The sequence below is a fragment of the Harpia harpyja genome, chromosome 17 (genome assembly GCF_026419915.1).
Source record: "Harpia harpyja isolate bHarHar1 chromosome 17, bHarHar1 primary haplotype, whole genome shotgun sequence".
Classification (NCBI taxonomy): domain Eukaryota; kingdom Metazoa; phylum Chordata; class Aves; order Accipitriformes; family Accipitridae; genus Harpia; species Harpia harpyja.
This window is the reverse complement of record NC_068956.1, coordinates 25,421,426-25,436,619: the sequence shown is the minus strand read 5'-3', so window position 1 is coordinate 25,436,619 and position 15,194 is coordinate 25,421,426. Positions and strand designations below refer to the sequence as shown.

At 46.9% G+C, this 15,194-nt stretch overlaps 1 protein-coding gene across 2 annotated transcripts in view; it reads left to right on the top strand.

Moving 5' to 3' along the window:
* The first annotated feature begins 1,576 nt into the window (after positions 1 to 1,576).
* Positions 1,577 to 15,194, top strand: part of FLT1 (fms related receptor tyrosine kinase 1) — a 116,462-nt gene continuing 102,844 nt past the window's right edge. For both annotated transcript variants that reach the window (XM_052812268.1, XM_052812270.1), the window contains exon 1: positions 1,577 to 1,867. In XM_052812268.1, the coding sequence (XP_052668228.1) occupies positions 1,810 to 1,867 (58 nt within the window). In that variant the 5' untranslated portion in view covers positions 1,577 to 1,809. The remainder of the gene's footprint in view (positions 1,868 to 15,194) is intronic.

The window sequence follows — 15,194 nt, the reverse complement described above, 5'->3', positions numbered from 1 at the left end:
TGTCTTGCCAAAGCGCTGTGGTCTTTGGAGGGCCATGACTGAATGCAGCTGTGATGTAGGAGGTGCGAAGGAGGGTGGGGAGGAACTGGTGTGGCATGGCTGCTGAGCTTGTGATGGGGCCTGCATCATCTCAGACTCAGCACGTACTCAGCACTGGGTAGGTCAAAGGCAGGGACATACAGTTCCCTTAGCTCCTTCCACAGGGAGCCCTTGCTCCTAGGGGGTCTGAGCTGTCAGGATGCCCAGTGTCCCAGTTCTGGTTGGTCTGTCCTCACTGGCTGACTGTTTTCCCAGCTGCTGTCCTCTCCACTGGAGGAGCTGGTGTTTTATGAGTCATCCCCTTCGGGAAAGAAACCTCTGGGTTCTTCCCCCCACGGTGCGAGCAGATGAGGGGGAAGGTATCCATAACTATTTTATTTTCAAGGTCTCAGCTGGGGGCAGGAAGGTTGGAATATGCAGGCTTAGATTCTTAGCTTAGGGTGTCACTTATGAATAGGAGTCGAACAGAATTGTGCAGGAAATATTCTCACAGACTTTAAACTTGAAAGTTAAACAGTTCTCAAGTTAAAAACAACACCAACTTCTCATCTTTTTTCTTGCACAGGATGGTCTGGTGGGACACAGGAGATCTGAGTTCTATTTCTGGCTCTTGTCCCCAGCTTCCTATGACCTTGGACTAGCTGCCTAATCTCTCTACGTGCCTCCATTTCCTTCTCTGTAAAATGGGGGTGATCACATTTACCTGCCCCGTGCAGACACTCTTGTGACTTATTTCGTAGCATAAAAATATAGGAAGGGCCATACCGGGTGAAACCAAAGACCTGACTCACCCGGTAGCCTTTCTCTGGCTACACAGGGGAAAAGTAGAAGCACGGGGCTTGAGTTTTGCTGTCACGGGCTCTCTTCTGGTCTTTCACAAAATAAAACACGCACGGAAAACGTGAGGTAAGTGCATAAGGAGGAGAAATACATTTCTAGGCTAGTCCTGGATGGCACAGGGTCAGGGAAGGCCAGCAGCCGCGCTGGCAGGGCAGATTCCTGCAGCATCCTTAGCCAGTGCTGCCCCTAACTGGCTTCCCTGCCCTGAGCGCTCGGTGCTGCTGGCAGGGAATCCGTGCTGCTCCGCCTCAGGCCCCGCACAGGGCAGGCTGCCCCGCCGCTCCCCCTCCCCGGGGGAAGACGGAGAGGGGACCCCCGGGGCACGACCAGCTCTTCGGGGCGCTCCGAGCATCGTACCCGGCAGCCGGGTAAAGGCTGTCGGGGCACCGGCCCGACCCGGCCCCCGGCCCGGGAGCCGGCAACGGCGTGCGGGGGCTGCCGGGGTCTTCTTGCGGAGCAAGAAGCGGACCCCCCCCCCCCGCCCTCCCAGCGCTCAGCCCTTGGTTCGGGAATCCCAAATCCGCTGCCCGCCTTCCCCGGAGGAGCCCGGCGGGCGGGCGGGGGACGCGTCCCGGGGAGGGCGTGCTCCCGGCGGAGGATGTGGGCCGGAGTGGGGGGGCGGAGGGGTGCGCGGTGAGGGGTGGAGAAGTTATAAATCAGCGGAGCCGGGGCTGGTCGGTAACTGATGTCCGCGGGAGGTGAAGCTGGCAGGGCGGCTCGGCAGCGGACACTCCCTTTCCGCGGACCGGGGCGGGCGGGGAGGGCTCGGGGGCTGCTGGATGCGGATCCCCCGCCGCGTTGCGCCGTTATCTCCGCCACCGCCGGAGGAGCCCGGTACCGAGGAGAACCCGTGGGAGCCCAACCGGCGCCTCCGCCTCCGCCTCGCTGCCGTCGGCAGGGGAAGAGCCCTGCGTTCCCGCGGGCAGGACCATGCCCCGCCAGTTGCTCTCAGGGACCGTGCTACTGGGAGCAGCCCTCCTGCTCGCAGGTAAGGGTCCGCCGGGACCCCGTTGCCCCATCTCCAGCTCCCGTTCTGCGCCGAGCTCTCCGCGACGTGCCCCTGCCCGGCCCCGCCGTCCCCCGCTTGTCGGCTGGAGCCGGCGGGCACCTGCCTCCCCTCCGTCCATCTTCCCTGGGGCAGGGTCGGGGGGAAGCGATCCCCGCTTTTCAGAAGGTGGCCAAAGCCTCCGGATCCCCCGGGGGGTGCCTGCCCCCCTCCGGGCAGGGCGGAGGTGCCCACGGGGAGGCGAGCCTCCCCCGGGCACGGGGGACCAGCCGTTCCGGGAGATGTCCGAACCGGTGCATCGCGGAAAGAAGGCAAATCTTGGCTGTAGGGCAGGCTTCTCTCCTGCCCGTTTTGTTTCTAAGTGTCAGCCTCTCCCCGTTCTGCCCGTGAAGCGGAAAAAGTGCTCTTTTCTTTCACGAAAATCCAGCTCCTGCTGCCTCCCGCCCGGGCAGGACGGCGGAGCATCGGTGGGGGCTGCCTGCGGGGGATGACCGCTCCGGTACCCGGCGTGGGTCCCCGCGGAGAGCGGGATGGAGCTGCGTGTGCCGGGATGAATCAGCTCAGATTTGCTTTTCTTAACGGAGTTTTACTTTACTTCGAGCGCGGAGCCGGCCCGGGGAGGGAGCGCGTCCCAGCCTTGCGTGGCTGGTCACCTGGGAGCAGGGCTGCGTGGAGGGGGGCCGGGCAAGGGCCGGTCCCGCGTGGGTTCATCGGACCGCAGGGCCGCCGACCCGTGGGGCTGCCCCGCGGAGCGGAACGGCGGTCTCGCCCCGCAGCCCTTCCGCGCCGGGGTTCCCCGTGTCCCACACGGGACTCCCGGGGGAGCGGTCGTCCTCGTTGCGCGGCCGCGGAAAGCTTCCGCGGGGGACCGTCGGCAGCATCGCCGGCCTTGGAGACCGCCGGCTGGCAGCGAAAGCAAATCCCGGGTGGGGAAGAAAACACCCGAGCTCCTCACCCCCCCCTCCCCGCCCCGGGACAGGCTTCGAGGCCGGCGGCGGAGCAGCGCGGTATTTCCGCGGTTAGCGGTGCGGCCGCGGGACCCGCCGTCCTCCCCCGCAAAGCGAGAGCCCGGGGGCTCGGTCGGCTCCGCGGCGGCGGGTCGGTCCGCGGGGGCGGCCCCGGCGCGGTGCCCGAGGCTGCCCGGGGCGGAGAGCTGGCGGGGCCGCTCCGACGAGACGTTTTCCTGCTCGGGAAGTGCTGATTCATCAACTTTGGTATAGACATATAGGTATTCTTTTTTTTTTTTTTTTTTTTTCCCCTTTCTTTTCCCCAGGAAAGTGCTAATTTCCCCACATTATTTGTCTTTGCCAAGGAGGTTCTTATGCCCAGGATGAAATAGGCACAGGCATGGGACACCCACCCTGGATACAGGAAATGTGGGTTCAAATCCTTGCCAGGCTTCCTTCACAGCTTGAGCTTGAACTTCAGCGTCCCGCTCCCACATGGGCTCCTGCAGTGACCAGCTATGCTAGGGGACCGGCTTCCTCTTTCCTGTTGGAAAGGTTTTCCATTGTGCAAATCATGGCAAACCCACTGCCCGGGGAGAAGGTGGACTCTGTGAGCCAGGGGCTGTAAGAGACCCCGGTTCACCTTCCTGTTCCAGGGACTGTCAGGGACGTGCGCACCCTAGACCAATTCCAATGGGAAAAAAGTGGCTTGTTTAGTGGAAAACCTGGAGCTCTGGGTGCTGGGAATGTACATCCTGGGGTCGGCACCGGAAAGATGCTTCTCTGTAGTTGGGCTGAGTGCCTTTACAACTGTTTTGCTGGAAATTCATATCCCCCCCCCCCCCCCCCCCCCTTAAACGTACACAAGAATTTAGACTTTTTCAAACTCTTTGCTTTTGTTCCATTTTCTTTTTTTGGAAAGAAAATTATCCTTGCACAGCTTCGTTTGCACAACCCAGATAGGTTGATCATGCTTCTTCTGGTTCAGTAGTAGAACTCTCCGTACTTGCATTCGCACGGAGAGTTTCAAAGTTATTGGTGAAGTGGTGGGATGTTTTGTACCATGCATCTCTCCATGCTTTTCTTCCCATTTCACCCTCTTTCACTGCCTATTTACCTAAAACCCTTACTCAGGCTGTCCAGCACTTCCCGTTTCAAGTGTTCTTGATGAAACTAGATTCATCACCGCCATATGGTCCACTCTTGTAATTCAGTCTCTGCGGGCATCTGCTGAGCTTCCATTTAGTGACAGGTACTAGAGGAGATTCACAGAAACAGCGGTTCAGGAGTTACTGGAAAGAGCTTCGTAAGGAAGCAACAGAAGGAGAACTTTTAGCTTATATATGTCTATTTAATAATTTAAATTTCCCCAAAGCAACATGCAAGCTACAAGCTGTGAGAGTCCCCATTTGAAAAATGAGATGAAGAAAATTATATTTCTTTGACATGTGAGTGTTGGGCACTTTGGGTCTCTTGTATTTCTGTGCATGTGCATGTTTTGGCTATCATGGGAAAGAGCAATACTTTTTTCTGGTTTTTGCATAGTACTCGCATATGTTTCCTTTATAGCATGTATATATTTATTCCACAAATTGTATTGCATACATTTATGCTGAAGACTGTACATATATTGGTCAACATGCAAAATGTTGTTGCCGTATTAAGTTCAATCTCCCAATCCTAGACTTTGTATGACAATAATTTTAATTGGTAGTGTTAGGGAATGTGAAGGACTGGGTTTAAACCCTGAAAAGATCAGATTCTGCAGCCTGGATCGAGGATTATGTGGCCACGTTTCCAGAAACATAAGCTGATAATTTGGCTGTATTTCCAGTTTTCCACACAGAAGCAACACCTCACAATTAGCGGCTAGAAAGTAAACAGACTTTATTACAATCTTATCTGTGAACAGTGCTATACAAATCTCAGTTATTCCAGTTGGAACTAGATCATCAAAATCCCCAGCGAATGATGGACTTTTCAATTTCACGGTCAGCTGGAAAAAATGAAGGAAGAAATTCCAGGTCAAATCTAATCAGCACTGAGGTTAATTTCTTGCAATAACTCACCTGACTTCTCCGAAAGTGCTATTCAGATGGAAGTTCATACATTAAGGTTTCAATTTGATTTGAGTACTCACTGAAACAGCTGCACAGACACGCAGCTGCAGTGGTCTAATTCAGGATTAGGGCTGGAGATCTTAATGGAGTCCAGAAAAACTGGGTTTCCCACTTCTTCTGGATCTTTGTGGAAACTGGGCTCCCTTCAAAATTCCAGACTACATTCAGATAAGGCAGAAGAGTTAGACCCTGCTGTATAACACAGGTTTTTAGAAAATGTATACATGGGGTTTAAGTATCACACTTTCTGGCATTGCTAAAGAAAATCACTTACATCACTTACTGATGTTTTACCAGACAGGTGTTTTGCCCGTATGCTCTACACAAAGTTAGATTTCATTCTCCTATAGCTGGTGTAAATCTGGAGCAATTCTATTGGGCTAGGCTAGCATCTTCCAGATTTATGGTTCATGCTGGAGGAAATCAGGGCCTGTGCCCTAGAAAAGATCTTCATATCCAGAAGCACCTGATACATTTAAAACCCTAAAAATTTGCCATTGGGGAGATTTGAGGATTTTTTTGGTGGTGGTGAGTTGGGTTTTTTTACATGTGAACAATAACAAACAAGCTGAGCCTATTTTTTGTCAGATGCTTCAAAGACTGAAACCAGTAGCCCTTCACACTGCGTGGGCGTGTAGGACAAAAGGAAATTGTCCAGATTTTCAGGACGGTTGCTAAGTCCTTACACTTTAATGTGGTTTGGAAACTTCAAGCACAATGTTTATCAACTTGCTAGTTTTCATGTCCGACTGAGATTGGGAAAGGAAGAAGCTCAGCAGATGAATGTTAAGGTTTGGCATTTCAGAAGTCTGTGTCCAGCAGGGCTGTGGTGGGGCTTTATCAGCAAAATTGTTCCTTTGAATCCCCCAAAGTTATGGGTTGGGACTTCCTGCTGCAGCCCCAGAGGGAATGGAAACCGAGACTGCTGCAAGAGTAGCTTTGCCATGAAGCGTAGGATGCCCAACCACAGTCACTTCTGCTCTCGGAGTTAAGTCTCTCCTATCGGTATGAGACCTGCAAGAAGCAAACTGCTCCCTCCACAGACATGCTGTATCTTTAGATCTCACTTTCCCCCTAGCGGTCTCTTTTTTTTCCTCTGTCAATATTTGTAAGAATGTGGGGTAACGTTTCTGTGTATATTTGAGTACGAATTCCACCCATGGACAGCATCAGGCTCTTCTCTCTTTGCCCTTGTGCACCTTTACTACACATATTCCTGCAACGGAGAAACAACCTTCCCCAAGCATTCCCAGCTGGGAATGGCCTGATTTCTTAACCCACCACGTGGGAACTGCTCATCCTGAAATTGGTCCAGTGATTGTCAGGAAGGTGCCCACACAGTTTTCTCCTATCGAGATGCAGAAGTTCAGTTTCATTCCCCCACAGTTGGAGGTCAGCACTGCATAAATCCTGCCAGTTAAAAGAAAAAGAGTTGCTGCAAGCAGCAGTTTGAAAAGTGAAAATACAGACATTAGTGCTCTCTCCAAAGCCAAGCGTGGCACAGTGTCATGCCTTTTGTGACTGGCAGAATGAATTCATGCTGGAACTAAGCAAAGCCACAGCAGATTGAGAAACACAAGGGTGTGGGGGAAGAGATTTGAAACTCTACATTTCAGAGGTACTTTTGCCTGAAACTGAAGTCTTGAGTCGTTGAGATGTATGGAGAAACTTGGACTGGGAGTGTGGATGACTGTTTCTTCTGTAATAAGTCATGTTTGGTATTTGGGTTTTTTTTTTGTGGCACGCTGGGTGGAAATGTGCCGTACTAAAGATGAAGAGGAGGATGATTTTGCTCGTGATGCATCTGTATTATTCAAGACCATTATAGATGATGATGATGATGATGTTTGTGAAACAGTTAACCGATTTATTCATCGTCTTTCCCAGACTTCTGTTTGGCTTGTGTTAATGGAGAAGCAAAAGGTTCACGTTCACGATGACCTGATTTTACTACCGCTTGTTGTTTTTCCATCAAATCCCAGTTGATTTTCATTACCAAAATCAATTTTTCCGTATCCGCAATGGTAAGTCACCCCTGTGACGTATTTAGACAGAGCACAACCCAGCGTGATGCGGTTGACGCTGATCTCTGTTTGCATGACTTTTCTAGATGGTGGGGCTGCTCTTCCAACATTCACTGATACGTGGCACTAAGCACTCCTAAATGCAATCCCTTTTAAGTCGTATTCCCTCTTTTGGAGCCATGGCCTTGAAACAAGGTGCTCTTTGCCGTTGGAGCAGCTGAAGGATGGGGAAGTGGTTAGAAGGAAGCTGTTCCTAGCACTTCAGTGGGTTGAAGATGCTGTGGCAATGCAGTGACATTATTTCCACGCCGTGCCCAGAAGCAGGGGCGGAGCGGGCAGGGCACGGTTGCCCTCACAGAGCCGGGGACCCGTGAGCAGATGTCTCCGCTCCTCGGACGTTCCCTCAGGAAGCCCGTGCTCTGGGAACGGGACCCCCTGCTTAGTGCGTGGGGAGCGGCGAGGGATGAGCGCGAGGGCGTTTCATGAGAGGCATTTCACAATTTCACATAGTTCGCTTAAGCGTCCTTCCTGTGGGATTCTTCCCTGCCACGGAGCGAAGGAATTTGCCCCTTTTGTTCCCATTGTCGGTCCTCTGTGGAGAAACCTCTCATCAGGATCACCGTGGACTAATGTTAACAGAAGCGTGAGAGTTGCCGTCCTGGATCAGACAAGGGCTCTATTTAGCTGCGTGTCATGTCTCCGGCAGTGTCCAACATCTGATCTTCAGGGGAGGTTCAAGGAACCTTGCAGGAAGCAGTTATCTGATAAAATTCTCCAGAGAGGAAATTTTTTTGTAGTATGATCTAAAATCCACTATTATTTACTGAGAAACCGTGGGATTGAGGGTCAAGGAAATTAAAATTAGTGTCTGCCAAAATTTAGGTGTTGTCTATGTTTATGGCAAATGGATATAACGTAGTGGGATTAAATTGCATTATGTTGTATAATACAGAGAATTTTCTTCGTCTGTTGCGCTGGTAGCGTTTGGGGTGAAACCCTACCTTCCTCTGTTTCATGCAGTGCTGTAATTAACGTTCATCCTAATCTATTTTATAAGTATTAAGGATTATAATTTCCCAATGTAAATTGAGCCATAGGCAAGCTTGCCAGAAGCTTTCTGCACGTGCACCTACCTTAGACTTTGTGGTTTAGGTGTCATTTAACTGTGGAATGGATTTAGCCTCTTAAGCCATTGCAAGGGAGTCCTCTGTGCAGACTGTTCTGGTTCTTCTCACCTCTCTAGTTTAAATTGTTGCGTTGCATTAGTTATTTTCTCTTGTTTTGAACCCAAGGCGTTTGCTTATAGCACTGTTTTACAGGTTTAAGTAGGGTGGATGGAAACTCAGTTCCCGACTTTGTCTTTTTTTTTTTTTTTTTTGTGTCTTGGAGCATTACAGGACAGTTTAGCCAGACAAATGCGTTACAGGAGCATCGGAAATAGTATTGGCAGCCTTCAGCAAAGTGGAAATATTGCAAATTTGCTTTACATTTTCTTTTATATAGTTCCTAATTTATTTCTGTGTGCACAGCTTAATGAATAGTATAGCCCTAGATGAATTTGACAGGCCTGCATAACTGGCTGAGTTGGCAGGTTACGGGCAGGTAGGCAGTTTGTGTGTCTACATGAAATAGTCTTCCAATTCAATCCTATTATATTGCTGAACTTGTCCTGCCAGGGAATCTGTAACAAATCTTAAGTATCAAGTTGATAAAGAAATTTAATTTGGTCAAGAAAATGTACCCCTTACTCTATATAGGAATTCTAAATTATGGCTCACAGATGTAATACGGGTAGGGCTACCTACGCTCCTGTAAGCAGCACAGGCTTAATTGTGTGTGGAGGCACGAATGAATGCCAGTGGCCGATCACACGGCGTCAATTTTGGATGGGCAGATGATGGAGTCACGACCACTTCTCATCTGCAACGGCCTGAGCAGGATCTCCCCGTAGGGGCCAGGACAGGGACGTCAAGGTGGAGGGGTACGTGAGCCTCACGGACCTATGCTGAATGTGGCTGTGGAAGTGTTGCTACAGCCTAGCTCTGCTATAACCAGTTCTTGCTGAGAACAGCCTCAGCAGACCTGTTTTTTTTTTTAAGCTGGGCATTCACTCTGTTGGAGTGATATTTCTCAACGCACACCATATATATGTGCGTTTTGCCCCCTTGGTGTAGTTTACTAAAGTGATGATCCCATGAGGGTTCGTAACGGATGTGTTAGACTGTACATTTGGATTCCCATTTTCAAATCCATATGCTCAATGGGAAATAAAAAGTTTGTGATTATGGCTGGTTTTACTTCTCTGTAATTGCTTTCTCCTTGTATAGCTAATGAAATGAGCACCTTCGCCAGCCTAGATAGTGGCAAAGGTGCTCATTTCAGATGCTAAGTTTGTAGAGTTATTAAAATTGGATGGATAAGAGAGGAAACTAAGATTTTTTTTCCTCTCAGGTTCTCTGAATGTTAAATTTTGAAATTTATTTTTAACTGGCATGACGTAAAGTGCCCGTGCTCATGCCCAGAAGTCACCCGGTGACTTTAGGGCGGACAGGACACAATCTTCTGATGAGCTGGTGATGCAAGTGCCTTCACGCAGGTGTTGTGTGGGCACAACGCACTGAACTGCATGGCCTTGGCTGCCCAGGTATGATGGGAAATGGTAATAATTTCTATTGGTAGCAGCTGGAGCCAGATTTATTTCAAATAACCAACTGTGATTTCAGCTTGTTAGTTTTCTACATCTAAATTTTTAAATGAACAAAATCCTCTGCTCTTTAATAAAATGGCTTTATCACAGACTTCTGTAAGAACAGCCTGACTTAGCTAGGGCAAATACTGGCAAAACATTTGGCAATTATTGGGGAAATACATATTTGTTTACATTTACAGCTATTGACCATATTGGCATGATAGCGTGTATTGCTCAGAGGTGTTAATGAAGTGCTATCAGAATTGTACTTGCTCTGTTTTTAGCTACGGGGTGTTTTGCTTTGCCTCTATAGCATCTATTCTTATATCGGTGTGTATACACATCTAGGGACAGCAAATACATACAGATAGTAAATAAACTCTTATCGCTTGCTCTGAGATCCAGAACTGAGAGGGAAAGGATGCACTTGCTCAAATAATAGACATACACATTTTTCTGTGCCTGTGAAGGGCTTTCTTGGGCAGTAGCATACCCATTTGCCCTGCTGGCAAATTTTAGTTCCAGGGCATGGAGTCAGGGTCAAGGCCTGCCCAGGACTCTTCTAATGTACTGTGATAAAGATTATGCTGTTCAGACTCTATTACGATGCTGTATCATACAACAGCCCAGCTTTCTCATCCATTAACCTATCCATTTTCTTGGCTGGCTGTTATGTCCTAATGGTACTTTAAATTCTTAAATTACAGTTGAGATTAATCAGACTTAAGCATTTGATCCGGAAACCACTTGGCATGTGTTGTAGAACATCAGACTGGATAATCGGAATGTCCCTTCTGGACCTGAAAGGGACAAACCAATGCTTTGATGATTTTGATGCATCGATGCGTACTTTGTAATAGCTTCTGACAAGTTTCTTGATCTTGAAAGCAAACGAGAACACCTTTCAGTCACAACAGAGGCACGTGTGAGTGATAGATCCGTTGAGGAGAGAGACAGCTTGAGCTGCTGCTTCTGCCCGGAGTGTGGTTCTGTTTGCCAGCTGTGTATCAGCACACGTGGTGCCTCTCTTTGCACAAGAGCCAGCAGGAAACAGGGACAAAGCAACCTGGCAGTCCAAGGACCTGTGTCTGTTAACTCTTGCAAGCCCCCGTGGCCCTTAATTGCCCTGCAAAGTTCTGCTTCGACAGAAATAGTGGTTACGTTTTGCTGCTTCAGATCATGAGCTCGTGCATCTGGACAATTGTCAACGTCAGTGTGGGACAAAGGCATTATCAGCTTATCCTTGTTCTCTCACAGATAAGCTGTCCTGGTTTCTCTTCTGCAGGCTTCAGGTGTGACGCTTGGATTTGCTTCAGAGAAGTGGTGTGAAATTAGATGTATGAAGGACCGTGAGCTCCCCTTTAGAACGGGGACCTAGGTGGCATGTGAAAGACCTGCAGATACTGCTTTGAATCTCAGGGTGGCTCATGGTTTGGCACTGTAGGTCTTTCCTAGGGACTGTTTCTAAGTACAGGCAATGGAGATGGTGCTTTTACCTCTAGGTGCAGGAACCAGACTGCGCTGCCTGCTTTGCCTGTGCCTGAGCAGTGGAAACCCAGGTGACATAGATGAGACGGAGGCTATTGCTGCTGTGGAGATAGAAGAGTGTCTTCTTCTAGTAGCGGTTCTCCCCAGCCACCAGCAGTCACAGAAGTAGACAGTTTCGTTATCCAGGGTGATCCCTTCTCCCTCTAGTCCTGTGGCAGGACCAGGCCAGACATTCACACTTCAAGCAGGAAAAAAAATAAAATTTTTTCCAATCACCACCCAAATTTTGAGATAACTCTGCCTGAAAGGTTTCCTGTCTTATAAATGCAAGTATTGATGCTGATGAGAATCTTAGTGTTGATAAAACTAGGAGGACCTGTTGGTCACCATTACTGCTTATGGTCAGATGTAAATCAAAACTTTAAATGGCCCTTCAGAGTTGACCACAAGTTCCTTTTTCGCTCTTTTTTTTTTTTTTAAATAGAGTGATTTGGTGTAATGATGTAATTGGAATTATTATAGATAGGTACAACTGTTTGCCCAAAAAAAAGTTATATTTACTTGCAGTGGCCTGAAGTACCTTTAGAAGAGATGGTAATACAACAGCTTGTCAGGAAGAGCTCTGAAATAAAGAAAACTACTGATATCCCAGGTTTCCTTACAAAATGGAGTAAAGCTGTATATCCCATATGAGGTTAGCTGGTGGCCATATTCTGGTTAAGGCAGTGCTGCAGATCAGAGTCAGCTCATTTTCACTGGAGACACACTGAAGGTCAACCCACTGGGTATTACCATGCTCCTAAGCATTTCATCCGGATTCTGCAATTGCTTCTTAGTTGTGCGCATGTGGGTATTCCCATTCCCTTCCATGGGATGACTCATAAGGAAATGCTTATAACCAAGAGTAAAGTCCTGGGCTGCATTTGAACTGAATGACCCACGTTTTACGGAGCAGAGGGAGGTGAAGACCCTATTAAGAAATCACGTGCACTCTCTTTCCAGTGCAGGAGTGTCCTCTGCAAAATACATTTTTGCTGAATGTGTTTGAATCAGGAGGAAATGATATTTGATGGTAAAAACCACAAAGGGTCGGTTATGTTTAACAAGCCTTAAAACGTGTGCAAATCTAACAATGACTGAAACAATTACTTCATGATGGATAACTTTATTGCCCACAGATGGCACTTTAAACCCAGAAGGTCAGATTCCTTGTATACACTGAAGTTGCAAAGATAAACTGATCATTCTCCTTAACCTCTCATTGTGCAGGTGAAAAAAGATTAGTCAACATGTTCAGGATAACTGGAGTGGTTGGAAGACAGTCACTCAGCCTCAAATTATGAAAAAGATGTTAAAAGTAAAAAGCCACCAAGCCTGTTAACTTCAAGGAAATTTCTAATAACTTCTAACACTGTATATTTTTTTTAAACTAAGCCTTAAAGCTAGCTTTTGGGTTTACTTTCTTTAGTCAAAAGTAGCACAAATTCAGTATGAATGAAAGGAAATTTAAAAGTAAAAGCTGGAAAAATCAGAATGGGGATAATAATCCAGAACATGGTCCTGATTTTCAGTTCAGCAGATCTATACTTTTAAGAGGAATCAAGATTTAGCTGAAATCAGTGGAAGGCTGATCATATATGCGTGGTTACTCATCTGTCTGTAGAACTGAACTCACACATCATATTGGAAAAATGTATGCATGTTAATTTATTTTATCTTTTTTTCTTAATTAATTGTAATCAGTGTTTTTGATTAACAGATAATTCAAATTTTTGTTTACTTCATTCAGGAAGAGGATCACCTTTTTTTGCAAGGCAGAAAATAACTGAAGAATGTTTATTCTTTTGTTTCCTTGTAAATTACAGATTATACCCCCTGCTTTCTTAAAAAAAAAAATATTTGTCCTTCCCTTATTTTAGACAGAATGGCTAACTTTCGCAATCTAAATTAATGTTTGCTCATTAATTAAGCAACCCTGTTGACTGACTTTCACATGTATCTAATAAGCCTTCCGAAACAAATAGAATATGCCCCCCAAAATCACCCCTTTCCCTATGGGAGGAGATTCCTCAGTTATCAGGATTAATTAGTTCTCTTGTTGTCACATGAAAAGAAGTTGCACCCCCCAATGTAGGTCAGTGTGAGGGTAGGCTGCTGATGGTCGCTTAGTGACAGGCACAATGATAAGTGAACGTGTCCTGTTGAGCCATGACCCTTCAGAAAAGACAGTGTCAAGTAAAATGCCCAGAGAAGGTACATAGAAGGCATAATCCGCTTCTAAATATTGACAGTAGGAATTTCCCTGCTATTCTCCTTCCTTTTTCTTTCCCGGTAAACATGTCAAACTCTATCGCATTTGTACTCTGCATCAGTTTTGAAGCATTTAAAAACGTAAGGAAGCTAATGACCCATGAATGGATAGGATGTCAAATAAAGCTATTTTTCTTCAAGACTTAGCATCTTGCTGGTAAAAGCGTTGTCTCGCATACTTGTAAAAGCATCAATATTGGCTTGAAATAAGGTCTTTTACTTCAGCTTTTTGTCAGTGAAAAACAAAATAAATGAATATATAACAAATCTGATACATCATGCCAAACACATTGATGTTAGGTCTTGAATATTAATATGATTAACTACTGGACTTAAGTGTCTAAAATGTACTTGAAATCAATTATGAAACTCTGGCTTTTATCAATGGGAGCAAAGTTAGACAAACACTAAGCACTCCTTAAGATCCCACCCACAATATTTGCAAATACTGCGGTATCTTTTAGATATACGTAATATGTGTAAAAGGGCAAAAGCTTGAATATGTATCCAGTATATCTGGGTTTCTTTTTTGCCTGCAGGATGGGATGAAAAGATCTGGGTTGTTTTTTTTTCATTTGATTTTAATAACTCTGAGGCAGACCTTCTGACTTACGGACTTCCAGGCTGTCTTGGTTTGTATGCTTAATTTAAGATGGATCTTGAGATTTTCATGGGGATGTCTTTGCTTACATCACTGTAGAGTTGTCAAGAGAAAAGTTTGTAATATTTATAATGGTTTCTTGCCCTTCACCTCTGGCAGACTCTGAAAACAACAGCAGCCCACATTCCCAGGGCTGGTCTCAGCATGAGGCATGGTGCTGCATGGCTGGCTTTGCTCCTGGGCAGGGTGCCGGTGCCGGTGCTGAGCAAACCCAAACACTCAGCACCCCAGTCATGACCGGGCACCGTAGACTTGCTCTCCTGCCTTGCTCTCAGTGCCTGTCACTCACATGGATTTTCCACCTTTCCATCAGTTTTATGCTGGAAGCAACCTACATGTTGCTCTCTAGCAACTGGGTTGAGTGTTGCAACTCTAACAGCTGGGCTTTGATCCCGATGGGTTCTTCTGGCAGACCATTACTGATGTTTTTTTCATACATATTGAACTGTTTGTAAACATAGTTGCACGCTTTCAGCTTTTCTGGAGCCTGAAATAGGGAACAGTTCAGGGAAGCTTGAGGCCAGGTTCCCCCCTGAAGTAAGGAAGAAGGTTCATAAAGCTGGATATAAACGCTGCCTTCTTGGGAGAGCATCTGAGCCTCTAATTCTGGGATGACAAGAGGAATATGAATGAAATGCAGGAACATGGTAGTTTCATGAAACTGTCAGATTGTTTAGTTGGAGGACATTGGCAAACCCTCTCAACCAAAGTGCTTGTGTTGCTCTTCAAGAAGCTGCCTAAGCTCTTGTAAAGTCTTATCTCAATTTCTCAGCGTTTAGCCTCAGGGTCATTATTTCAGAACGGCAAATGAGTAGACTCAGAGACTGTAAGCATCTATGGGAGACTATCCCATAAAATCACGTGCACTCTTTGGGAGACTCAGTGTTTCAGAGATGAGATCCGTAAATGGTGGGTGAGAAAAATGTATGTTTGCAATACATCACATAACAAATTGCTTCTTCAAAGATTTCCTGCATCTTTTTTTCTCCCCTCTTAACAGCGGGCAGCATATATTCATTTCTCGTTAGAAGTATGATTGTCTAGACAAATTGCAGAGGAAGTCTGTGTAT